General features: G+C 46.6%; 1 protein-coding gene across 1 annotated transcript in view; it reads right to left on the bottom strand.

Moving 5' to 3' along the window:
• Positions 1-322: 322 nt before the first annotated feature.
• WNT9A (Wnt family member 9A) overlaps positions 323-25,675 on the bottom strand; it is a gene marked incomplete at its 3' end in the record, with an annotated part of 60,171 nt that continues 34,818 nt past the window's right edge. Inside the window, exons 2-4 of the mRNA XM_084279994.1 lie at positions 19,240-19,499; positions 14,669-14,931; positions 323-796 (exon numbers count right to left, since the gene is read on the bottom strand). Coding sequence (XP_084136120.1) covers positions 323-796; positions 14,669-14,931; positions 19,240-19,499 — 997 coding nt within the window. The remainder of the gene's footprint in view (positions 797-14,668; positions 14,932-19,239; positions 19,500-25,675) is intronic.

The following is a 25,675-nucleotide window of genomic DNA, read 5'->3' as shown; positions in this document are numbered from 1 at the left end:
GATAACTGATCCGCCAAACTGCGTAGATGACTAAAGGTGATTGTCAACTGGTGTCTAACCCCAGTGTGACAGGCACTTATTTCCACATGGTTGGACCTCATTAAAAATTCAGTCTACAGGAAAACAAAACAACAACAACAACAACAAAAAAAAAACAACCCAAAAACAAAAACAGCAACACAGCTGGGTCACCTGTACCCTACAAAGTGCTTATGTCTCAACATAGCTTTCAGATCCCAAAAGGTCAAATCAAACCCTGTTTGTCTCCATACGTAGTTCTCAGCGCCCATCACCGAGGGGTTGCCGTCAAGCAGATGATGCGTCAGTCCTTGCAGGTATACACCTCTTCTCTCTGGGTGCACTGCTTGCATTCCACATAGCAGCACCAACGGACCTGGCACTGGCACGGGCGGGTGACCACCCGGCTCTGCGTGTTGTGCCCTCGCCCGCAGCAGATGCTGTCGCAGTTCTTGTCTTTGTAACATTTCCTGCCCGAGGTCCCAGGCGAGTATCTACTCATCATGCAGAAGCTTGGGGAATCGTCAATGTAGACAAGATCCGTAGTCCTTGGGATTTGATCGCTGTGGCCAGGGATGGACTTTTTGGGTGGGGAGATGTCTCCTTCCCCCGTGGCCTCGTTGGTAGTGCTCCCCACTTTGAGGGATGTCTCGTACTTCTGCTTCAGTTGCTTCCCTATTTCATGGAATGGAGAGAGCTGCCTCCAACATGTTCGGACAGTACAGGATCCAGATACACCATGGCATTTACAGGTTGTCTCCACTCCAGCTTTGATGACCTGCAGATACACATGGCCCCAAGAGAAAATCAGTTAGGGGGAAAGAATTCAAGACATAGAGCAAAAAAAAACCCCAAACCCAATTGTGTTGTAGAAGACACTTCTGCAACACAAAGCTGATGCCAACACAAAAACTATCCGTTGGAAGAGGACAGAAAACACACACTACAGGAAATATTTGTTTTGGAAGGGACATAGTTACCAGGAATATGACATGTACCTGCCAGAATATTGCTTTATTGGCCAGTTATTGATACTAGTAAAGTGTACAAAGGCTCTCCATTGCTGGTAATCATCTATGTAGACAGAGGTTTGAAGCTACAATGCAACTAGGAAATCAATACATAGTTTAACCCATTTGTCTATTTTAATGAGATCAAGATACAACAAAAGGGGAAGAACTTAGTTTAATGGAAAGGAGGAGAGTGCTGCTGCAACACACATAAGCACACAGGTGGGTTGGCACATGCTCCAGAACCTCAGCATGGGCAATAGGAACCTTCTCCACACACAGGACACCACCTTAAACTCACGTAGTTCACAGTTAGCAGCACAGGCTCACTGGAAACATAGCTAAGCTGTGTTGTTTCCATCAGTAGTGACTGGGGATAGCATCCCATCCAGTTCTCTGAGTTGCAACTACTAAAACAAGCAGCCCCGGGAAGCTTCTGCCTCTCCAACCTCTCTTCAGGATGCTATTCTGGAGCATGGTATCATGTTCAAAAGGACTTGCCAATTTTTTAATGCTAGAAATGAAGTCTGGATGGAGAGGGAGTGTTTGCAAGGGCATGTAACATAGGGCAAGGGGAAATGGTTTTAAACTACGGCAGGACTGATTTAAATAAGACATTAGCAAGAAGTTCTTTTCTCTGAGGGTGGTGAGATGATGGCACAGGTTGCCCAGAGGAGGCCCCATCCCTGGAGGCATTCAAGGTCAGGCTTGATGAAGCTCTGAGCTACCTGATCTAGTTAAAGGTGTCCTTGATTACTGCAGGGAGGTTGGACTGGATGGCCTTAAAGGTCCCTTCCAACCTAAAGCATTCAATGATTCAATAGTCTTAAAAACAAAGAATGCCATCTCATGTTGGCCAAACATGTTTAATGAAGCCTATTTCTCCATAGGATAAAACCAAGGCTGCCACAGTCTCCCCTGTGCTTTCCCTTTCTCTGAAAAACTAAGATGTGAAGAAATGGAAAACAACCCCCTATGTGAAGAGTTCCAGGTGTTCTAAGGCAGTCTCCAGCATTTATTCTGCCTGTGGCACCAGCTGTAGGCAGCTTGGAAGGCTGGCTTCTCACACAGAGGGTTTCAAGGGGAAAAACATGAAATCTGGGTTGATTTTATAGTGAGAAGAGTTTCTCCTGGTGGGTTCAGTCCTCAGCCCATCAGGTAGGGACCCATGGGGGCTACAACAAGGGCTGATGATAGGAGAGAGGATCACAGGAGCAGTCTTTAATTTTCAACTATAGAAAGGATGTGAGGCAGTCACTCTGCAACGAGATAAGGGGACTTTAAATGTTCAGTTCTGGCCATGTGAACAGACTTCTTGCACTAAAGGCTGCACTACCTTGCCCCATCATAAGCAAGCAGGGCCTGCCCCACGTCAGGATGAGGAACTTCAACTGCTGCCTTGATGCTTCAGCAGCACCTCAGGGTGAGCAGGTCTGAGATTTGACAAGGCAAGACAGCAAGGATGTCACAAGTGTTTCTGAAGAGCCTGACCCAGCAGTGGAAAAGACCCTTAGCTAAATGCTGTGCAGGGCCTCTGGTGACAGGATGAAAGGCAATGGCATCACACATGCCTTCAGGGGCTGCTGCTCCCAAGTGTTGTTTACACAAGCCACAATCCAGGGAGGAAGGGGCTGCAAGTTTCAAGTCCCAGGCCAGCAGAACTGCTATAATGTATTTGGCAGACCTTTCTAGAAGGTCTTTTTTTTTTAACTGGGATGGAACTATATATCTTATTCTCTCCAAAGAAAAAGCAAAGCACTTATGACCCAAGGTCTTCAAACTCAAGGTGGAATAGAAAGAAAAGGCATTTAAACCCTTGGAAACTGAAGTGGATTCTGTCCCTGTCCCACCAGGACTCTCATATTAGGCTTTGAGCCTATTATGCCTCTTGATGACAACCAAAGGCAAGGCTTGGTTTAAAATCCTTTCCTAATTTTTTGGTTTGTTTTGGCTTTAATTTCAAACACTTGCTGTATGTGCTGTAATGAGAAACAAGGCTTGTCTCACAGATCCCTCAATCATAGTATCATAGAATGGTCTGGGTTTTAAGAGACCCCAAGGATCATAGAGTTCCAACCCCCTGCCACAGACAAGGCCACCAACCTCCAGTCATGATTTGGATAAGGTTGCCCAGGGCCCCATCCAACCTGGCCTTGAACACCTCCAGGGATGAGGCATCCAACACCTCTCTGGGCAGCCCGTTCCAGCACCTCACCCCTCTCTCTGTAAAGAGCTTCCCCCTAATATCTAAAGGGGGGAAACAACTTGTTTGAGAGAACAGAAAGTAAATGTGCATGTTTGATTTATTCCCAAAGCAAACAAAAATCAGTCTCCATAGAGGAGGGCACACAGGTGTTGCTTGGGGATAGACTGAATGAGAGTAGCTGCCTTCAGAGCATCACAAAGCAGAAGGAAGCACAGAGCCAGTGGAACCATGGTGTTCACACACAAGATGAAGGGAATGGAAAGAGAAGGATATTTTCAAGAGGAAAAGCAGTGTGGGAAGGAGAAGCAGTGTCATTACTCATCTTGAAGAGGGACAGAGATAGTTTACACCCCCCCCTCCCAGGTGCTGTAAAGGACCCCATGCCCATACACTGACTGATAGTAAACAGAGGATCTCATCTTTTTCCAATCAGGCTGCAATAAAGGTGTTTCACATCACAAAAGCATATCCATCTCCTTATAAATGGCATCTTAATGTTCTCCTCCACCTTCCCCCAGAGATATGTTTAGGCTTTGGACTCCTCCACGGGCAACACGAGAGCAGACACATTATCTGGACAGTCACAGATAACCTGTGCTTTTCCCACAGATTAAAAACAGATATTTATAGTTCTATTTCTGCCTCCCCCAAAAATAGGCTACATTTGGACTTTAAATGGGTAAGGTATAACCACGCCTTAAAATAGCCAGTTAGAACAGAGTCTGTTTTATAGGGCTACCTCCTGTCAAGGAACTACTGAAGGTGTCCTTCCTTTGGGCATCTACAGTATCTGAAAAGGGAAAAAAAAAACTATCTCCCCCCTGTGCCCATTATGGCATCTGCCAACATTATGGCCTCATGACAGCAGAGGACTGGCTCCAGTCCATTTCCTGACCATCCGGTTCTTAATTATTTGGCTGCATGAGTCCTGCTGAGCACCATGTGCAAATGTGCAATAGGTCATGGACTCAGAATTGGGGTCTGGCCCAATCCTGATATTACAGAGACATTTTTAGAAAGGCACTACGCATAATACAGCCTTCAGCAAAGCCCAGCCAATGATCACACTTCATTCCTGAGACAGCCAAGACCTTTTCAAATGCAATCCAATAATACACAGTAGCATTCAAACAAGTGACGGGTTACAGAGAGAGATGTGTTACTGCTTATAGTACTCAGCTGGGCTGACTTGGTTAGGGGCTGTCACGCTTTGCGTGCCAAAGTGTCTAGCCAACTCTGCAAGAAATCCCACAATCTTAGACAAGAGCATACAGAACACATTTCAACACCAGGGAAGGGGGGGAAAACCCAACAAAAAAAAACCCAAACCCACTCTCACCCATAGTGTCCCTCATGTAAAGTCACGTTTCACTGGTTGTCCAGAAGTGAGAGCTGAGTTCATGTGAAACAAAGCTCCTATACCTGATTTCACGCCCAGACCCATCAGCAAACTGAGCAAAATTACTGAGATGCTTTGGAGAAGAGCTACAACACTGCAGTCATTCATCAGCCCAGGCTTTTCTCAACGCTTCCACCACCCCCAACCCATTCGCATCTGCTCCACCTGGAAAGAGAGACGACCACCATTGTACAGGAGATGGGAAAGCAAGAAAGCAGCAGGAACTGGCTCAGCTGGTAGACACAGTCCCGTGCAGATATTTAGTTCCCAGGAAGGGAACCTGGAGATGGGGCTGTTTGCCTCAGGAGCCAGCTCTCCAGAGCTCAATTGCAGGTGCAGTATACCCAAGGGCATCCATGTAAGGCTTGGTAGGTATGGCACAAGATGTGTTGGAAATCCAGATCCTAGTGGATTGGCAGCTGGAAGCAGCCTTTCAGTCAGGAATAGGCATGTAGGTTTAGGCACCCAAATCACACCATCCAGCCAGGGTTGACCTCACTAAGAGAGATTTTTTGGAGTTTAAATGCTTACAGTTGAGAAACACCTCTAAACTCCCATCTGACTCAGCTGAGCCAAAGCAGGCAGGGAATCCTAGAGTGAAGCAGACACCTGCACGTGCTCGGCTGAACAGCTCTCCTGGCTCCACCAACTCTGCTGACACCATCTCCACTTGCTAACAGGAGCCACGGCTCACACAGAGGCACTGCAGTTTATAGTTCTTGATCTGTGAGCAGAATCCCACCCTCTGGGATGAATTCAGGTGCCCAAATATCAGCATTGAGCATTATTTGAGGTCCTGTAAAACACTGCTCCTCACCACCAGCTACCCCTCCAGAAGTATAAAGGTCTCTCAAATGGTATTGATGCATATGTTTAGATGCATATTGATGCATATGTTTAGATGGAACTTACTCTCCTAGTCTGATTTTAAGTAGTGATGAAAATAGCCCTAATGAAGCCCGGTCTTCTCCTGAGCTGCTTCTAACTCCTTGTTAAGCAGTGGCTAGGACAGCTTAGATGGTCTGTACTGGTGGATGAAAGCATAAAAGGTTTCCCATTGTCCCTGTTCTCCAGAATCCACCAGTTCCTGACATCCAGCATGTGGATTTTCCTATGGCCACTGTGCAAGTGTGGTACACCCCAACTGACCCATAACCCTTCTTGAAGGGGCAGGAAAGGCTCAAGAAAGTTTTCAGGCATCTATAGTGGAAATCCTAGAAAAAATTCTTCCCCAGCCAGCCCACTGCTATCAGTCACAATGCAGCTACTCAAAGTGATGCATGATAGAGAACTGCTGCCTACAGGCCCCTAACCACCCACAAGCTGAAATAATTCTTGGCAAAGCCCTTCTGCTTTTCGTCTCACTCCCCAACTTCCACAAAGACCTTCCTCCTCTTGTTGCAGGCTCCTGTCAGACGCATTTAAATCCACCTCATTCCTCCAGGAAGCAGAGCAAGGCTTATCCAAGTCAGCAGGTTGCTTGGAGCAGCGTTGGAGAAACCTTTCCTGGCTGGACACTGAGACAAATGAGTAAATGTCTAGATTCTGCTTTCAAACCTGGAGAGACTTTCAGGCTAGTAAAACTTTGCTTGTATTATGAAAAAAGTCTGGGCACAATAAGACTAACACAAGCTTAACATTCAAAGAGCTACAGGTAGCTCCTGTTTGGTTTATTTTCCAAGGCACATCACAGTCCAGAGCCTGATCTACCTCCATCCTGCACAGACTTGAGCTTCTCCAACACACACAGCCCCAAACACCTATTTTAACAGTCATATTTCACCTACACCACAGTAAGTCACCATATGTAACACTTCTGCCTTGTCACAGACACAAAGCAAAGTGTACTAGCTTAAATGCAAAGCATAAAACGTTTCATGGTTCTCATAGGCTAAACAGCATCATTACCAGACATGGGAGTTGCAGTAACCCAGGAGTAACACCACAAGTGTGCATTGTTGTGTCATACGCTGTAGAAAGCTTCTACCAAGAAAGCAAAGTCGAATGAGGACCAACAGTGGATATGGGATAGCATCACACACTGAAGTTTTGCCCTCCTACTCTTCTCTGGACCACCACCTGTAGACTCATAAATAGGAAAGTGGGTTTGGATGAAAAGTAAAGCTCTTTGAACAAATTAGTTTGCCTCAGGAACACAAACTCCCATTGAGCATGTTGTGGACAACACCATATACAAAAACACAATGAAGAAAAATCACAGTAGAGGAAGACTGAGCCATCTTTATTGGTACTTGCTGCAAAGAAGAAACTAGATAGCACTGCAGGACCGCCTGCCCAAACAGCTTTACAAGAGCCACAGGGAAAAGGGATCACACAGCAGCCCATTGCTATGCAACATGTAATCCTTCCTCACAACAATGGTTTGCTACGAAGCTCAGACCAAGCCCCCCTGTAATGATCAGTCTCAGACATGCTGCAACACACAATTTCTCAGTGTTTTAGCTGAAACGCTGAGGACAGATTCCCATTCATTCCCAGCTGGGTCACGGGGCTTTGGCGGTGGTTTTCAGACAACTCTTGTCTGGGCAGCAGCAGTCCGAAGCGGACACGCAGCCGTGGGAATTCCTCGGTTACAGCTCCGCTGTCGTCATGGCTGGTCTGAGGCTCCAAGGCTTCAAACCATTCGCTATGGTTTGGGGGAGAGGAGGGAGCAGATGAACCTCTATTTAGAGTCAGCTCATCCAGGAAAAAGCCTGCCCTAGTCTTATCTTACTTCAGAGGGGGCTTTGGGATGCTCCTTTACAAATAAAATACCTTCCCATCCTCTAGGAAATATCTTCCATCCTCTGTGTATGCATCCTTTTTTAAATGTAAATAGGCTTATTCTCTCAGCTCAAGTAATAAGGTTTGTTTGGACAACAGCCACAGTCCCTGTTTCTTTACAGTGCTCAAATGACTAGACACCAGGTTCCTCCCTTAACACATGGACATTGCCACTGGTTGAATTACTAAAAAGTTTCACAAGTTTAGAAGGTTTTTTTTTTTTCTTTTTTCCTTCTATTTTGTTAAAAACACCCCAAACCTAACACCTTTCTTTTAAGCCTGTTATAAAACTGGGGTGTTTTCCCCCCCAAACAATTTTCCCCTTTCCATTACCCTTCCTCCTTTAAAAATAGGGACGCTCACAAATATGCATTAATACACAAACACTTAAACATGGACTAACATAGCCCTACTTTAAAGGTGAGAACTTTAAAAATATTTTCCCCCTTCAGTATTCCTAGCATGCTTCACATGCTAAGAAAGCTCCACATAAACAACTAACTGCAATTTCTTCTGGGACACAGCTAGCAATTTTTTCCAGAGTGTTGATTTCCAGGCCTTAGAAAGACTTTGGCTGAGCCAATCTCAGCCTGAAAGGAGGGGGAAAATCCAGAGAGCATGCCTGTGCATTCCTACCTGTCATAACCTGGAGCAATTAATACTAGTGGTGGCCTTGCAAACTGATCTGCACATACAAAGTCAAGCGCTTGTCTCAGAGAGGCTGCTGTTTGCTAGGCTTCATTTGGACACTGGAAAAAGCATGATGCAAGCACAATCCTGAGGGAATTGCCTAAAAGATGCACTAATTCTCCTTGGGTTTGTGTTTTTTGAGGTTTTTTTTCCCCCCCATGCACCAACTGTATTAGTGAGTTCATATGAATTTGAGCCCTTTTTACTCTGTTTGAGGGTGCAGGAGCACAGAAATTAGCGTTTTAAGCTTGTTTGACAAGCTCTGGAGTTTGACTGGAATCGTGTCTACTAGGAAGAACTGCCTGAGACAGGATGGGCAGTGCTTGTAAACACCGTCTCTGCAACAGGAGACCAGGGTGCAAGTCTCTGCTTCGCTACGCCTGTGTGTGACCTTTAGTAAGTCACTTAATCTTCCTGGGTGTCAATTTCCCCTCTGTAAAATGGAGATACAGAAGTGATGAGGGTGGTATGCTCTGATAACATGTTACGTGATAGCTCGTGAAGTTCCTCAGACAGATGATAGCTGGGCAAACATCTACCTGATATGGAGAGTCCATCTCCAGCACAGGAGGCACGCTCAGCCCTTGAGATAGATCGCTGCCAGGACTGCCTAAGGGGAAAAAGCCATTCCTTGCATGGACTTCCAAAACAAGCAAGTCAACAGCAAGGAAAAGTTCATGCACTTCCCACCATCCTCTCCAGAGCATCCCATGATGTTGCAGAGATGCAGGTATAAAGTGTTTCAAGGATGGCTCCAGTCTTGAACCCTACAGGATCCTTCAGAAATATACATAGACTATAGAGACTAAAATATATCAATTGTTGTGTGAAAAAATTAAGGAATCCTCATTAAGGGAACCAGTTTGAAAGGGAACTATTACCTAAAGTGAGACCTTTTGGAAGGAGGCATTTAATTGTTCTCCATTTCTGCCCTCCTATAGCTTTGCACTAAACTAAACACTTGGCTCTCCAGGAGACTGTGGTTATACCCCTGGCTTCAGGGTCCTGATGGCAAAGGCTTGTGTGTGTCCCTCCTTCTGGAAGGATAAAACAAAAAGGGAATGAGAATATGACAATTATTTTTTTTTTCCTTGGGTAACAGCAGCCCCCTTTAATAGTGCCCCTTGGATCTGTAAGACATGCTTGACCAGACATACCTCTGGAAGAGGTCAGCACTCCTGGGATTAAGAAACTTAGCAACGCTCCAGAGAGGGAGTTGGAAAGTCATGTTTAATGATACTTTGCTGAGAAACTGGGCAAATTTAATTAAAACATCACTTACTCAAGCCCAGTGGAACTAATTGAGTCCTCTAATATTCCGACTTTTCATTAATGGGTTACAAAAGAGGGCTGCACTTGTGTGTACAAGGGGGAAGAAAAGGGGGAGGATATAGACAAGAGGAGAGGTTTAGCAAGGCTGCCTGAGCTTCATTTAATATATCCAAGAAACTTCATTGCTGGCAACGGAGCTTTAATGCAGTTGACTTCTCTCAGCACCACCCCCCGTTCCCTTAATGCATACACACAACTCAACACCCCATGCCCCTCCACCCCCAAACACATACCCTCTCCACCCAAGATTCCTCTGAAAGAATAGCTGAATGAGCAAGAGTAGATTTGGCAAAGGAAGGGAAATTGCTTTTTTAATAAGTGGTCTATTCAGAGCTCCTACTTTTCAATAAAGAGAAGGCTGGAGAAGTCCTGGTCTAATTACCTCATCCTCACGCTAGACAAGCTCACCCTTTCATTAGTGATTGAGGTCATATCATATAACTTTGTGAGCCATCACAGGCACAACATGTCCAGTGATTATTTCACTGGTGTAGCAGAATTACAGTCAGCCCATCAAGGTTGTAAAACACAGAAGTAAAATAATAATTAAATGAGAACGCCAACCAAGAGACACTAAAACTGGGCAGGACAGGATAATGTCACCCTCACAGAAACGCACAGATTGTGTGACACCATGGAGAGACTGCTGTGTTGACCTAGAAGGGGAGAGCATCGGTTGCCAAATCAGTCAATTAAGCACAGGTCCTTTTTCTGCTGGGTCTCAAGGGACTATTTATACATTTTGCCATGGTTGGGAGTAATTAGATGGGAAGGATTATGTGTTGCTAAGAGTCAGTGAAAGACCACCAAGCTTGTGCTGTATCTTTAACAGATACTCCTTCACTCCTCCAGCGAACACACACATGCACATCCATACACACGCTGTAAGGACGCCAGTGTAGCCTGGCACCGTGGCAAGCTCCTGTAGGAAAGTGCTAGAAAAGAAAGTCTCCTTGTCTATTCCCAGCTCAAAGCAGGCTGGAGTGCAGCAAAAGTTTTGGTTCATGCATGTATGGCTTCACTAAGAGACATAAAAGCTGTGGGTTTGTTAGAGGGAAACACAGCAGGTCCTGAGGAGGAATTCAGGAGAGCTGGCTTCAGCCTCCTGCTCCATCAGGGCCTGGAACAGGCTGCCCAGGGAGGGGGTTGAGTCACCTTCCCTGGATGTGTTTAAAAAAGGGTAGGTCAGGTACTTAGGGATATGGTTTAGCACAGGATGGGAATGGTTGGACTTGATCTTAAAGGTCTTTTCCAACCTTGTGATTCTGTGATAGTCAGCTTGCTGTATAACCTGGAGAAAGGCACTCAGTTTGCATCTCAGCTCCTTTTCAAAGCATCCTCAATCATCTTTCTGGAACTCACAGGGACATTTAACATATTACAGGCTATAACAGCATCTTTGCTTACATATTGATCACTCCAGTTCAAAACTGTTCAGTCCCAAAAGGGCATAAATCAAGGCCAACCACACTGTATTCTATATATCTATAGATCTGCACAATAGTCTATTGCCTTTGATTCATAAATACATGAGCTATTGCCCAAATAACCAAACTAGGTTAGGTCGAAAATGGTTTCAAGACCATCATAGTCACCACAGAATCCCAGAATCACAAGGGTGGAAGAGACCTTTTTGAAGATCATCGAGTCCAACCATTCCCATCGTCTGCTAAACCAGATCCCTGAGTACCTCATCTACCCTTTTTTTGAACACATCCAGGGATGGTGACTCAACCATCTCTACATTAGCATCTCTGGCAGCTCAATGGTTGGGAAGTCTGTAAGGCAGTTGTTAGCTGATGAGCATCTTCTTAGGAGAAAAGATGAGTGGAAGAAACACATTGAGTTTCATATTCAACCCATTGCCTTCAACAAGAACATTATGAATTCATCAAGGGAACTTAGATCTGCCTGCTGAGCATCTCATCCTCCACCAACACAGCACTGGCAGTGGGACCAGGAGGAAAGAAGAAAATTGAGCTTGATATTAATCTACACCCAAGTGTAAGTCATGTCAGAAACAGTTCGTCATCCACACTAAGAAGGTCAATGCTCAGACTTCAAATTAGTCTTTACATCTTGAAATCTTAAGCAAGCATTGCAAGTTCTGACCTTGCAATTAGTGAATCCAGCCTGGGTCCTCATCTCCATCTCAGAACATCACAAATCATCATCTTAAATACCCCATATTGTGCCAGTGGTTTAGGTCAACACATCCTGCCTGTAGAAATGTACGTTCTCCTGATCCTGAACCATCATCCTCCTACAAGCTTCCCTCTCAACATGCAGCTTGTTTGTTCTCTATATGGCTTCACGGCGTTGTTGGGAATCCAGTGGGTTGCCTGGCTTGCCTTTCAACCAAACTAAGGCACAATTACCCTAGGAGCATAAACAGAGAGATCATCTCAACCTCTGCTGCAAATGGGCAAGGAAAGCTGTCAGGCAGCAACACCAACTTGACAGACAAGGCATGGGTGGACAAAAATAGGAACACCGGATCACTGACCTGCAGCAAAGGTCTTTGACTTGGATTGCCATGAGGGCTCTCAGTGTCTGGACAACCGTCACAACTGTTACTCAGCTGTTTAGCTGCAGATATTACACTAGTGCTTGGAAACCACTGCCAATGACCAGGGCCTGACCGGGCCAAGTGAAGTGTAGGCAGAGCATGCAAGAGAGTCCCTGACACCTCCTGTTGCCCTAGGGAGCAGCTCGCAGTGGGATCTATAAGAAAGGGCAGGCAGAAAGGGAAGACTCACTCCCTCCACATCAACCTTGGAATTTCTTTAGCTCAAGGATGCATAGACAGCCTAGAGCAGCAATGACAAACAAGAACATCGTTAAATCCAAGGCCAAGTCTCAGCCATACAGGCATCCTGACTGCAGGTACCAGGGTGGAGAGTACTGTGAGTTTGGTAACATTCTTTAGGCAAGTTTTTTAGCCCCACCACTGCTAGAGGGGAGATACAAATGGAGTTACAAGAACGTATCAATGGCACCTAAAGTCACAGCCTTGTAGGGTTTGATGAAACTCCGGAAAAGGAGGAGAGCAGGGTCATCTCATAGCAATCTCCAGCATGAAATCACAGCCTCCATGGACCATCTTCTCCATTTCATCTCATTTGCTACACAGCCAACTCCAAAGAAGTGGGATAGGCCCTCGGGAACAACAGACTATGAGGATTAAAACGAATTTCATCACCCCACAAAGCCTGTTTCACACGCCAAAGAGCTGCAACAGGAGTTCAGAGACACTGAGCCTTTTAATCCAGAGGCAGAAAAGCTGTCAGCCAAAGCCAGACACCAGCTAAACCCAGGATATTTCTAATCCTGATGTCAGCGCTGTCTAGGAGCATCTGGTGGTAGGGAAAGGGGGAGACTTTTTGCTGGCCAGCACTCTCTGGTAGCATGCTCCCATGCCCCAACTCTGTCGTGAGGAATGACATTTTATGCATACACACAGGAACAACTGAGCTGGGGTGGCGATTCCTAGAATGCACAACTGGCTGGGCCTGCATTTGCCTGGGAAACTGGAGACCCAGGTCCCCCATCCCAGCCCCAACCCTCCATCCAATCACACGGACAATAACAAGGCTCAGGGGCTATTTATAGCCTTACAGTATTTCCCCCCTTCGAGGTTGGCGCAAGGCAACACTGATCCTGGGCACCTGTGCTAGCCAATCTGAGGGCTTTTCGTGTTCAAGCAACTCCAGGGTAGGTACAGCCAAGCAGATTATAGAAGGTGGAAAGCCTTCCTTTCCCCCCCACCTTCCTGTGATGACCCAGCAGTTGCAGACACTTTGTCCTTTACATCAGTCCTGGAGGGATGTCCCCAGGCAGGAGGATAAATCCTCATGGGAAGATACTGGGGTAAAGGGCAGAAAGTCCTCCAATAGTGAAGATGAGGAAGGGAAAAGAGGGAGTACACAAGCTAAGCACTACCAAGCTTCCAGAAAACAAGAATGAAGGGACTTTAAGGACTTAAGAGAGGAATATCTCCACCCCACTTCCCCACCAGGTGTTTGTCCAGCTAGTTTTAAAGAAACCTGGCTATGGAGATGCTATACTGTCTGTGCTCTACTGACCTGCTATAAGAAAAGGATCCTTCAACCTGTGTTGTGGCAGCATAAATCCCTTCAACCTTACCCCACCCCACATGCCTGGAGCTGTTCCATCCCTTCGTTCTGCAAGGCCCTCTCATCCCTGTAGAAAGCCAGCAATCCCTCTCAATCATGTTTTCTAGACCTGGACAATCCCATTTCTTTCCCTCTGGTCTCACACCAATGGTTTTGCACAACTCACAGACTGTTTTTGCTTAGGGATATGGTTAGACTCTATCTCAAAGGTCTTTTCCAACCTGATGATTCTGTTCGGTTGGAAGGGACCTCAAAGACCATCTAGTCCAACGCCCCTACCATGGGCACCCTCCACTAGACCAGGTTGCTCAAAGCCCCATCCAATCTGGCCTTGAACACTTCCAGGGAGGGAGAATCCACAGGTTCTCTGTGCAACCTGTATTAGTGCCTTACCACCCTCATCATAAAAAAGCTGCTGCTTCGTGTAATTCTACCTCCCTTCAGCTGAAAGCCATTCCCACTTGTCTTGTCACTCCCTGCCCTCAGCACCCATCCCTCTCCATCCCTTCTGGAGCACCTTTAAGTACTGGAAGGCTACTACAAGTTCTCTCTGGAGTCCTCTTCTCCAGGCTGAACCAGCCCGACTCTCCCAGCCTGTCTCCAGAGCAGAGGTAGGTCCAGTCCTTGCATCATCTCTGTGACCTTCTCTGTACTCACTCCAACAGCTCCAGATCCTTCTTGTCCTGGAGTTCTCCAAGCTGGGCACAGCACTGCAGGAGGGTCTCCCCAGAGCAGAGGGGCAGAATCTCCCACCTCAACCTGCTGGTCATGATTCTAGGGATGCAGCCCAGGACTTGGTTGACTTTCTAGGCTGCCAGTGCACATTTCTAGATCAGATTGATCTTCTCATCCACAATACCCCAAGTCCTCATGCTGCTCTCAATCCACTTCCCCCCCCAGCCTATGATCTTGATGCACAGTGACAAAACTAGGGTCTAGTCCCTTAACTGAAGCTTCACCCCTCCAGCAAAAAGATCACTCCATGCATTTTTCATGCAAGACTACTGCTTCCACACTCAAGTGCAGCATCTCACTGGCCTCACAAACCCCACAACAGCACGACATTCCCCACCCTAAGCAGTCTGCAACATACCTTCATCCCCACGAGGTTATTGTGGAAGTCCACCCTGGCTCGCAGGTCCTTGTTGGGCTTCCTCCCCAAGAACTCCTTGACAAACTTGTTGCTGTATTTCAGGTTGTCACCACAGCCACCCCACTGCCAAGCCTCACGGTTCTCCAAGTCGGGGGCCTCGTCGCAGGTGCAACGCTCCATCCGCCCCGCGCTGCACGCCTTGGCCATGGCGTGTGTCAGCCCCGCAGAGGAGATGGCATACAAGAAGGCTGTCTCCTTAAAACCTGTAGGAAAGGGAAGTAAGCAGCTTGAATTGCAGCTGGAGGAAGGGTTAAAAAAAGAGGGAAATAAAGGCAAAACCTATCACAAGAAGAGTTTGAGCAATGTCAAAGCATGCCAAGCTCGACGTGCATCACTGATGGTGGAGAGTACACTGGAGAGCGATGAATGATGGACAGGTTGCACAAGCCAGTATTCAGGAACACATGGTACCATAGAATGGTCAGGGTTGGAAGGATCATAGAATTCCAACCCCCCTGCCACAGGCAGGGCCACCAACCTCCAGGCCTGGAGCTACACAAGTTCGCACAGGGTCCCATCCAACCTGGTCTTGAACAACCCCAGGGATGGAGCACCTGTTTCAACACCTTGGAACCACGGAAGTGCCATCCTTGTGGTACAACAATACATCACATAGCAGGAACACAGCATAGATCTCCAGACTGATGACTGGAGTAGGAATCAAATGGGCTCCTCCTTCCCCAGAAGATATCACTAGTCCTACATCAGTACAAGAAAGTTGTGAGCAAAAGGCACCTGAAGGCTGGGAAACACACAGCACCTTGTTCAAACACTTCAAAGAGAAGTTTACACCTCAAACATTTCACATGTAACCCTCTTTTACATCTCCATGCTCACCTGCAGGAATGCAACAACATCCCCTCTCCCTAACAGGTAAACTGAGGCCCAGAGGCACCCATGATCTCAAGCCAAATTATAAAAGCCAGAAATAAAAAGCAAACATACCAGTATTTATAGCTCTTCATTCTCCAGCTATGGAAGCCATAAACGACTGCATATTTGAGATGCAATTCCAGAATGGCTTTGGATCTGACTCAAGAAATCCCCCACTCAAAAATAACACAAGTGGATGGTGACAGTAGTGGATATATCTGTAAGCTGGTGTGTCAACCAAGGACATGAAGAGACACTGCCAGGTCATTTTTGGAACTGTTCCTTGGGAGTCTCATGGTAGTCCAAGCAAGATCATGGGGCCCTACGCTGTCCCATCCCCAAAGCTTGCCTTCACAAAGCACTCCCAGGTGAGCTTAAGCAAAACACAGGTTGAAAAACCAGACCAGGAAATTGAGGTTTGGTCCTCCCATGGTGGCTGACTCAAACCAAATAGTAGTAGGAATTGTCCTACTGTTCTACTGCTCACATGGAAAAGAGCAACAGGAACTTTTCCCTTATTGGAAAGATGATTAAAATAGAAAAGAATCAATTCCACACTCACTGTGGTCAGGGTTGAGAAACCACATTTGGAGTTTTGATTTCTCTTTTCTCCCTGAAGTTAGACCATGTCCTCTGGCACCCCAGAAACATCATCACTGCAAACACTCATTGGGAGTGGTGGTAGAATTCTTCATTGACACAACAAAACAAACTCATGGGAATGCAAACCCCCAAACTCCTCTGAGTAGGAAACACCATCTAAGCACCTTTCATCTTTTCCAGGCTGTTTCAGATTTTCCTAAGTTACAACCTAGGTCAGACTGCACACACCTGTGAGAGGGATGCTGGAGAGATGCTCCCTAGCCTCTGTGCCCCCAGTTTGTAGAATTGGCCTTTCACCACCACTTGTGTCACTTGTCACTGAGGTCTGACCAACTCTAAACAGGTATTCAAGAAGGCATGACCATATCTGGAAGTGCCAATGGTACCAGGAAGTTCATACCAATGCAAAGTGTCACATTATAGAGAGTGCTATATATATGCTAACAGAAGGTCCTGGATGCAGTAGGGCAGGTAAACTCTCAGAGGAGAATCTGAGATGCTGCAATTAGCAGCAAGCAGCCTGGGTGAGGTCCAGTTTCGTAGACAGCCTAGATGTAGAACCTGCTTGAAGGCCTGATTTCAAGCACTGAATTCAGAGCAGTTGTAAAATCTCAGCAGCAAGTCAGTGCTGTGCAACCACAACACATACCAAGTTTGACACAAAGCCAGGAGGGACAATTCATGACACAAAGCCAGGAGGGATGATTCATTTGACAGGTTCTCCCCCCTTCAAACTCCCCACCAGCTTCAGCACTCCATCAGCTCCCATTCTCCATCATTAAAAGCCTCCCAGATTCCCAGTGCCCATCAGCACAGGTATCATCTCACCCCCTAGACAGCTTCCAAGCAAGTCCATGTGACATTTGGCTCTGGCCAGATTTAAAGCCATCTCTGCCATGCACTATTTGATTGCACCAAGATATTTTGTAACAAGATAATGAGCTTTAAATCAATGCAGGCATTCTAACCCCCAGTGCATCGACAGCCTGCCATCCACAGCTATCCGGTTTCAGCCATTTCCAAAATTGTTCACCAGTATCCAAAGAGGATAACAAGTCCCTTAAACAATCCCCTGTTATTTTAAGAAACGGGCTGCCATCAGTCCAACTTGCAAACCAGCAGCCAGGCTCTTCTGGTGACCAAGTGTAAAAACAGAGGGGGGGAAACTAAGTGAAATGGGAGGGGGGTTGACTTCTTTTTACCCCTTCTTAAGAAGCAGCAGTGGTCCTGGAGGAGAGGAAGCATCACACCAGTGTATTCGAATAGTTCTGTCTTAGAGGGTGATACATGTGCCCCTTCACCCTGGGGTATCACTTGCTGCAATGCTGAACCAGGAACCAGCAGCTCTTGGAGAGGAGTAGAAAGATTTACAAGGCAGCGTGTTACGCAGCAGGAACAGCGTCTGAAGGATTTACAGCATCGGTGGAGGGCAGAGATGTTGCAGGGGCATAAAACATGGAAGAATGAGACAGCAGGCAGAGCCTTGCAGCCCTCAGAGCTGCAATTTATTATACTCGGTCCTGACAAGGGGTGGCGGGGGTGTGTGTGTGTGGTGGGGGGGGGGGGGGGGGGGAGGGTTGGATGGTGTTTTAACTTCAGGCTGCTTTGAAATGCCCCTTACAGAGGGCTGCCCACGGGGCAGGACCATCTGAAGGAACAAGCTGTGGCCTCCAGGTGTCAGCATGAGAAAGTGCTTGGCTCTCCCAAGGCACAGCTCATCCCAGGACGCTGGCATGTGGGGATATTTTTACATGTCTTGCAGGCTCTGGCTGGAACCTCTTGGGTTTCATAAGGACTTTCCTCCTTCCCACTGCAGTCAGTGACAGTGCATTAGTTAAGCCCCAGCACTTCTGAATTACTCCTCCTTGCTAATTAGCAAGGGAGAAAACTCTGCAAACCTCCTCTCATCCTTGAGCACGTCAGACCCTGGGTTTGTAGGAACCAGCTCCATCGCAGTGTGAGGCATGTCCTAGAGGTCACTAAAGCCCTCAAGATCCATGCCAGATTTCTGTAAATTGGTCCTGCTGCATCCTTGTTGTCAGTCCAGAAGCATGAACTGGATTTTACTCAGAGGGTGCAGGAATTTGGACTAAATGAGGTAGCACAGAGGGAGGAGATAAAAATACTACCTGCTCCTTGAATACTCCTGAGCCTCTGCAACAAGGGGAGATAATTAACTACCACCCACACCCAAGGAACTTTTACCTGAGTAAAGCAGTAACAGGACACACAAATATTTGCAGGTCTCCCTTGGACAGCACAGAATAGTCTGTTTTGCCTTATTTCCCCTCAAAGCTTTTTCTCAATTTATTTCCTCAAAAGTTGATGTAGGTAGGGGGGAAAATAAGCCATAAAAAAAGAGATGACAGCTTTGGGTACTTTAACACCTTCCCCTCCAGCATCATAGAATCATAGAATGGTCTGGGTTGAAAGGGACCCCATGGATCATAGAGCTCCCACCCCACTGTCACGGGCAGGGACACCAACCTCCAGGCCTGGAGCTACACAAGGCTGCCCAGGGCCCCATCCAACCTGGCCTTGAACACCTCCAGGGACGGGGAATCCACTACCTCTCTGGGCAGCCTGTTCCAGCACCTCACCACTCTTTCTGTAAAAAAACTTCCCCCTAATATCTAATCTAAACCTTCCCTCCTTTAGCTTTAGTCCATTCCCCCTTGTCCTGCCATTATCATCTCAACTTCCAGCAGAAGTGAGGAGCAACCATCGCTACTGGCTTAGGACACATAAGCCAAAGTCTCCATCCTCCAAGGAGAGAAGCCACAGCCAGCAGCAGGAGGTGGACAGGGCAGATAAGTTAACACCACACAGCACATTCTTTGTCTGCTGAGTGCCTTGATGGATGAGTCAAGCTTGGCTTTGCCTTTGCCTTCTACAAGTTTGTTTTGGAGCCCTGGAGAGGTGGTGATCCACCATGGCAACCAATGCACCAGGGTAACCACTCCACAAAACACCCAGGAAGCTGATGGGTCCAGGGAATACCAGCAGCCCTTCCTGAGACCCTACACTCTGCTCACCTCTCTTTAGCAAGCTGGCCCGGTAGCGACCCTCGAGGGTGCAATTCCAGCGCTCAAAGCGAAACTGGTACTGGCACTCAAGTGCGCTCATGCTGATGGCCTCCATCAGGGTCTCTGCCACACCGGGGTCCCGCCGGCACATCCTGCGCTGCTTCTTCTCCAGCTTCAGGCGGTCACAGACTTTGTAGTGGGCTTTGACGGCAGCTTCCTCCATTTCTGAGGTCAGAGGGAGGATGGTCAGGGGTTCATTCCCCGTCAACCTGCAGAGGAAGGGCAGTAACACTGGTCAGGAGAGAGAAACGCAGCCTGGCGTAGGAATGGGGACCGTGGTGGGAGATCAGGGTCTCCCCAAACGGGCACCCATGTGGGCTTGCCAATGCCTGGGCAAGGAGTGATTTTACAGCAAGGCATGCTGCAGCACATGCAGTGTGGGAGCAAGAAGAGAGCATATCCCCTATGAGGAAAGACTGTTCAGCCTAGAGAAAAAAAGACTAAGGGGGGGACCTTGTTAATGTTTATCAATATCTTAAGTATGGGATGCAGGGGGAATTAGCCAGCCCCTTTTCAGTGCTCTGTGGAGACAGAACAAGGGGCAATGGCTGCAAGTTGGAGCACAGGAAGTTCCACACCAACATGTGGAAGACCTTTTCCCCAGTGAGGGTGAGGGAGCCCTGGGACAGGCTGCCCAGGGGGTGTGGAATCTCCTTCTCTGGAGATACTCCAGACCCATCTGGACGCCAGCCTGTGCAATATGAGCTGGGGAGCTGCTTTGGCAGGGGGGTTGGACCCAATGATCTCTCGAGGTCCCTTCCAAACCCTATGATTCCATGACTAAGCACCAATATTTGGGTTTGTTTTTTCTACAAGCTATCAAAGAGCTTGTCTGGACATAAGACCTTAGTAATCTCCACCACAAGAGAGCATGTCAGAAACAAACAGGGAAGAAATAACTGGAGGAAAATGGCATAAAATTGGGAAACTAATAGAACTATGAGTACTATAGCAATATCCTATGCATAAACAAGCAAAATGTTTTAGCACATCAAGCACAGCCAGAAGCAGCTTGAGAAAGGACAGAGGGTGATGCATCCCACCAGACCTCAAAACACACGGAGAAAGCTCCTACAGCCATTCAACCCTCAGCAGAAGAGATATTTATGTAAATCCCAGTGAGCAACAGCCTCAGGCTTGAGAGCAGGATACACTTTCACAAGAAGATACTGCCAAAAACTTTTACAAGTAAGAACGAGCTCAAAACCTAGAAAAAATGACCTGAAGAAATACGTGTCCTGTTGCCTTCTCCAAGCACAAGGTCCTTGACAAAAGAAGCCAGAATACTGTTCCCAGTGTCAAATGACAAGCTACTGGAAAAGGACCAGACTGGCACCGACCCCAGGGAGCAGAGAGGCTGCAGGAACATCTGCTGGGCTCATGAGCAGTTTGTTGGCCGGGCTGCCCATACCCTGCTCTCCTGGCTCTGCTCTTTTCTAGCCAGGTGCCAGTCTGCCCAGTCAATGGGATTCACTATGTAGGGTTTTGAAGGACCCAAAGACATGCTTCCCCAGCCAAAAAGGAAAAAAAAATGCTTAAAGCCAGAAGTAAAACATATCTAGAACGTTTTAATCCTCCACTGGTGAGCACAGGGATGTGTCACAGGTTTGGAAGTCTCCATCGCTGCAGGACCACGAAGGGAAATGGGGTGGTGGGCACAAGATGGGAGGAGATGCTTGCCCCTTTTGCCAAACAGATGGATCTTGGCAACCCTTTATAACCTTACCTGTCCTGCAGGAGCAGTGGTTTGTTGCTTGGTTTTAATGATAATTTCTCCCTAATCATTGGGACACCTCCTGCAAGGAGCACAATCCCTGAGGGGAAGCAGCTAGGAAGCTTTAACTCCCAAACCTGCTTGCACAATGGGCACACAATCCCAACTTGAGCCACGGCCAGCAACATCCCATACTGATCCAGTCATTCAACAAGGTGAGAAAAAAAAAAAACTGGTGGATTGGGTTTGTTTTGTTGAGGGGTTTTTAAGGGAATAGAGATGTTCTCCTTCAGTAACCTTAAAAATTATCAAGATTTCAAGTAAAAAAAAAAAAAACTATAAAAGTGAAGTCAGTGACCTGTGGGAAACATGGAAAGCTAGTGTGACCAGTGTAACTTTCCAGAAATAATAGGTTCCCCCAAATTCTGTTACCCCAAAGTAAAATCATTAAAGAGCAAGCTCCATCTGAAGCACTGATAAAAGTTAACCCTTGCATTTTTTGCTCTGTCTGGACTTGGGCTTGACTAGTGCCCAAGAAGATAGGACATCACCCATCCCTAGTGCCTCATTGAGCAAAGCTCCAAGCAGGCTTGTTCATGAGAAAGGTGGCTTGGTCTGAGCTTCACAGTAGTAAATCTCCAGGACATGAATTCCTGGCCTTCATCAATACTTCTGCTCAGAAAGTTCATCCCTGCAGGCGTTCACAATTGGTGAAAGAGATGTCCTCAGCTGGCAAAGAAGAGTGGAGGCATAAAAGCCTTTCCTACAGCTCCCCCTCCCCAGTTTTCCTTTCTGATTGAGCAGCTTAGTGTTCAGCTAGATGTTCTGAACACAGAAGCATCACGTAGTAGGTAGCTATCACAGTGAAGAGGGTAAAGAAATCAATCCCACAGCCAAGGTTTCTGCAGAGCAATTGTTGGCTTTGAAGCCCTTCCCCTAAGTGCTTGGCTTTGAGATACTTCAAAGTATAGTTGCTGATTACACAGGCCAATTATACATCCCTCAAGCAGGTCCCAGTAAGAGACACCTACAGAGAAACAAAGAGCCTGGGGTAGGAAAAAGGTAGTAAACAAGATTTGAGGTGAGCACAGCTCCAGAGGTCACCTTTCTAGCAACCACTTAGAACCAGTGGATGGGAAGTCTGGGGTGAACAACAGACAACTGAAGCATTAAGTGGAACAATCAATGTCTATTTTCACTGCTCTATGCAAAAGGCTCAGGTAGGAGTTGACCAGCTCTGGTATCTGGGACACATAAGGAAACAGCCGTGGTGAGCTGAGAAAGCTTAGAAAGTTGAAGTCTCAGCATGCAGAGACTTCAACCCTTTGAGAACACAACTCTAACACAAGACACCACCACAACATTCCCATAGGAAAGCCAGAACAGCTCCCCTAGGAAAGCCAGAACAGCTCCCATCACTTGTTTCCTGACCCAGCTCTGCCCTGTCCTCACCCCTTAGAAAAAAGGGGACATGGAAGTCCTCCTAACTAGTGAAAAATGAGTCACACAGTGAGCACACCAAACAGACACATCCATTGCTGCCTGGTCTATTGCTTGGACTAATTTAATTGGCTTTCAAGCTGTCCTGAACCAAAGCAAAGCAAGCAAATGAGGAAAGCATCTCCAGAATAAAACAAGGAGTAAGTTTAGGGGAAAGGGACTTTTCCTAGCCAAGAAGCAACGAAGCTGTGCCAGGTGAAGACCTCCACAAGCAAAAAAGCATCAGAAGTGCACACACACATACATCTTTTCCCTCCCCAGTGCCAGGTGTGTGCCCTTTTCAGAGGGGACTGACGTAGCAGCAGCAGCTCTGCATGCCCATTCCAGCAGCCCCAGGGAAGAAGGGTGAAGCAGCATTTTTTTTTCAGAGCATGGCATCAATAATAAACAAGCACAGGCAGAGCCAGGGAGAGCCAGTGCCCCCACCTGAAATGCTGCCTTGGAGCTGCCACTGCATGGAACCTTTATAATCCTATAAAGCCCTTTTATGCAACCTAGGCTGAGTGAGGTCCCGTAAGGCAACGGTGTCAGAGTCGGATGCTTTCTCAGCTCCTCACAAAGACTGAGCTGTTCCTTCCAAGGAAGTTTTTTAGGATGGGGGAGCGTTTTTTTTATGTGTTATATACACACTCGATCCACAACTGTTACAATGAAGCTGCTGGCCAGCACTCTGTGCAATTGTACTATTTGGGATGAAGGGGTCTGAGTGGGAAATGAAGGTGTTTGTCCAGTAGGAATGTGGAGGGAGACCAAACAGGTCATTGCACACAACCCATGAAGCTTAACTCTCTGGAAACTAACTCTGGCCTCTCTGAAAGTAATATGGATCTACAGTATCAAGAAATCTCTTCTTCAAACTTTGACCTAAGCTTCTGTGCACCTTCTACAGAGGGGGACACTTGCACTTCAGGAAGGACCTGGTTGTTCAGTGCCATACCCACCTAAGAGGAACCTTTGCAACATCGTTTGCTCTATTGTTCTTTTAGTTCAACCTGTCACTAGTCTAAAGCCAGACAATTAAAAGGTTTATCATCAACCTCTGTACACAGCAAGACCTGTTGAGTTTGATATACACAACTAGTGGTGCTTGGCTGCCTTAGTTGTGAACTTTGTGTTAAACATTGCTAATGGCTTTGTTCTCCTGGAGTTCTGACTGCAGTCACTAAGGCTTGGGAGAGATCCCAAAGACAGCCTCTGCCACTGCACAACAGTGTGGCCAAGTTTTATGTGAAGCACCACGGAATTATCCCCCTTCCAGAGAGGAAATACAAGTCAGGTCCTGCTTTCAGCTCATCTCCAAAGTCAAGAGTTTTTATTGCTTCATCAGTTCACTCTTTCATCAGGTCCTTGTATTCTCCTTTAACTTGGGATTTTCCCAATGAGAATTTGAGGGGGACAAGACAGAATGTGTCTGCATAGACTTGTGAGGGCACTCATTTTTGATGTCCTCAGGAGTTTACTTTGCAAGTGCTGACAGAGAAACAAGCCAAGGTGAGCCACTTTCCTACAAGGAAATGCCTCTGTTACACCCTCCTGGAATGACAGGCCTACTGAAATATTGCATTCCTACCCCAGAGCTGCTTCCTCCTCCTCTGCTGGGAGATTTATCTTTGGTACATCCATACAAGGACCAAATTGATTCTATTTTCACTTTTAACATGAACATTCTTCCCCCCTGGAGTATTGTTACTATTCCAATAATTTTTCTTTTCTTTCCACCACTACTTTTTTCCTTTTTTTAGTAGTCCTCCATCCCACAAAGGCTAATTGCTATTTGAAGTATCTAGTCCTCCATCCCACAAAGGCTAATTGCTATTTGAAGTATCAAAAGACAAAACTTCACAGCAAGTGTTGAAGACTTGGTATTTGAAGCTAGGGTTGACCATTAAAGAATCAACTATCTCATTCTGCACTGGGAACTTTGGGGTTTTAAAGTGTTCTCAGGTACACACATCACTCATTGTGCTCACACTAACTCAATGTCCTTTGGAGGAAGTTATCTAAAAAAAAAAAACACTCACCAACCTCATTCCTACTCTTCCCAGAGCATTGGTGACTCCCACCCCCCAAATCATTTGGGATCAAAGGTGGCTTTTTGCCTTATTGCTAATAAATGCTCAGTTATCTTCTTTCTACTCAATGTCAGAACTAAGCATTACTTAGTTTGCATCTTGCTCCAAGATGCAGTGCTCACCTCAGCATCCAGCCATTCGTGTCTATTGTTGCCTTGCTTGGACCACAAAATCCAAGGCTAAACATGTTACTTTCCAAGTTCTCTGCTGTTCTCTAAAAAGGTTTCCTACTTTGGCTAACATATACATGGGAAAATACTCCCATACCCTCTTGAGTCCTTGCAAAAAGGAAAAATATAGTAATGTAAGGTCTTCTCCAAAACTCAGCCAGGATTGCTCTGCTTCTGCAATACTCTGCCATCTAAGCAAGTATGAAGTCCCTTCATGAAGATGAAGGCTCTGTTAGTCACTTCTACCTCAAACCCTCTTCAGTGTAATTGTTCCACTCATCTCTGGCACAGTATTGTGACATCGTGGTGGTCAAAAAAGGTGACAGGTCCCAGCCTGGGGAAATAGGCCATCCAGAGCTTTACAGGACAAAGCTAAACAGCCTAACACTCTACTTAGAAATCAAAACCAGCTTTGCTAAAACTTCCCCTATCCTGGCACATTACTCCTGCCCCTTGTTATCATCTACAGACCACTGCTGCTTATGCATATGCTAATTATTTTCCTTCAAGGTCATTCACAATGAACTATGCCTCGTGCTCACCTCCTTTTGCTTTCCATGCCAGATTCAATTAAAAAAATAGTGTCTTGCTTTTGGAGGCCATTAATCAAAGAAAAAACACATTTGGAAACTCAAGTAATGAATACAGCTATTCCCATCACAAGTATGTCCCAATTGATATTCTGATAGTTATCATCCTCAACAGCACGGTACACATCCCCAGAGCTTTTCTTTAGAGGGTAACCTCTCTGATTCCAAGGCATCATCTCAAATGTAGGCTTCCTCATCCATCAATAGTGCCCAAATCTCAGCTGCTGCTTCTGCTTGCAGAGAAACAAGTGATCCCACCAAAGAGGTTACTACACATCACGTACTTACACCAATGTATGGCAGGAGCCACAGGGTCTTGCAATCCCTCTGCATGCAGGT

Source organism: Gallinula chloropus, assembly GCF_964237585.1.
Source record: "Gallinula chloropus genome assembly, chromosome: 2".
Lineage (NCBI taxonomy): Eukaryota > Metazoa > Chordata > Aves > Gruiformes > Rallidae > Gallinula > Gallinula chloropus.
Note: the sequence above shows the minus strand (reverse complement) of the source record. Positions and strands in the feature narration are given on the sequence as shown.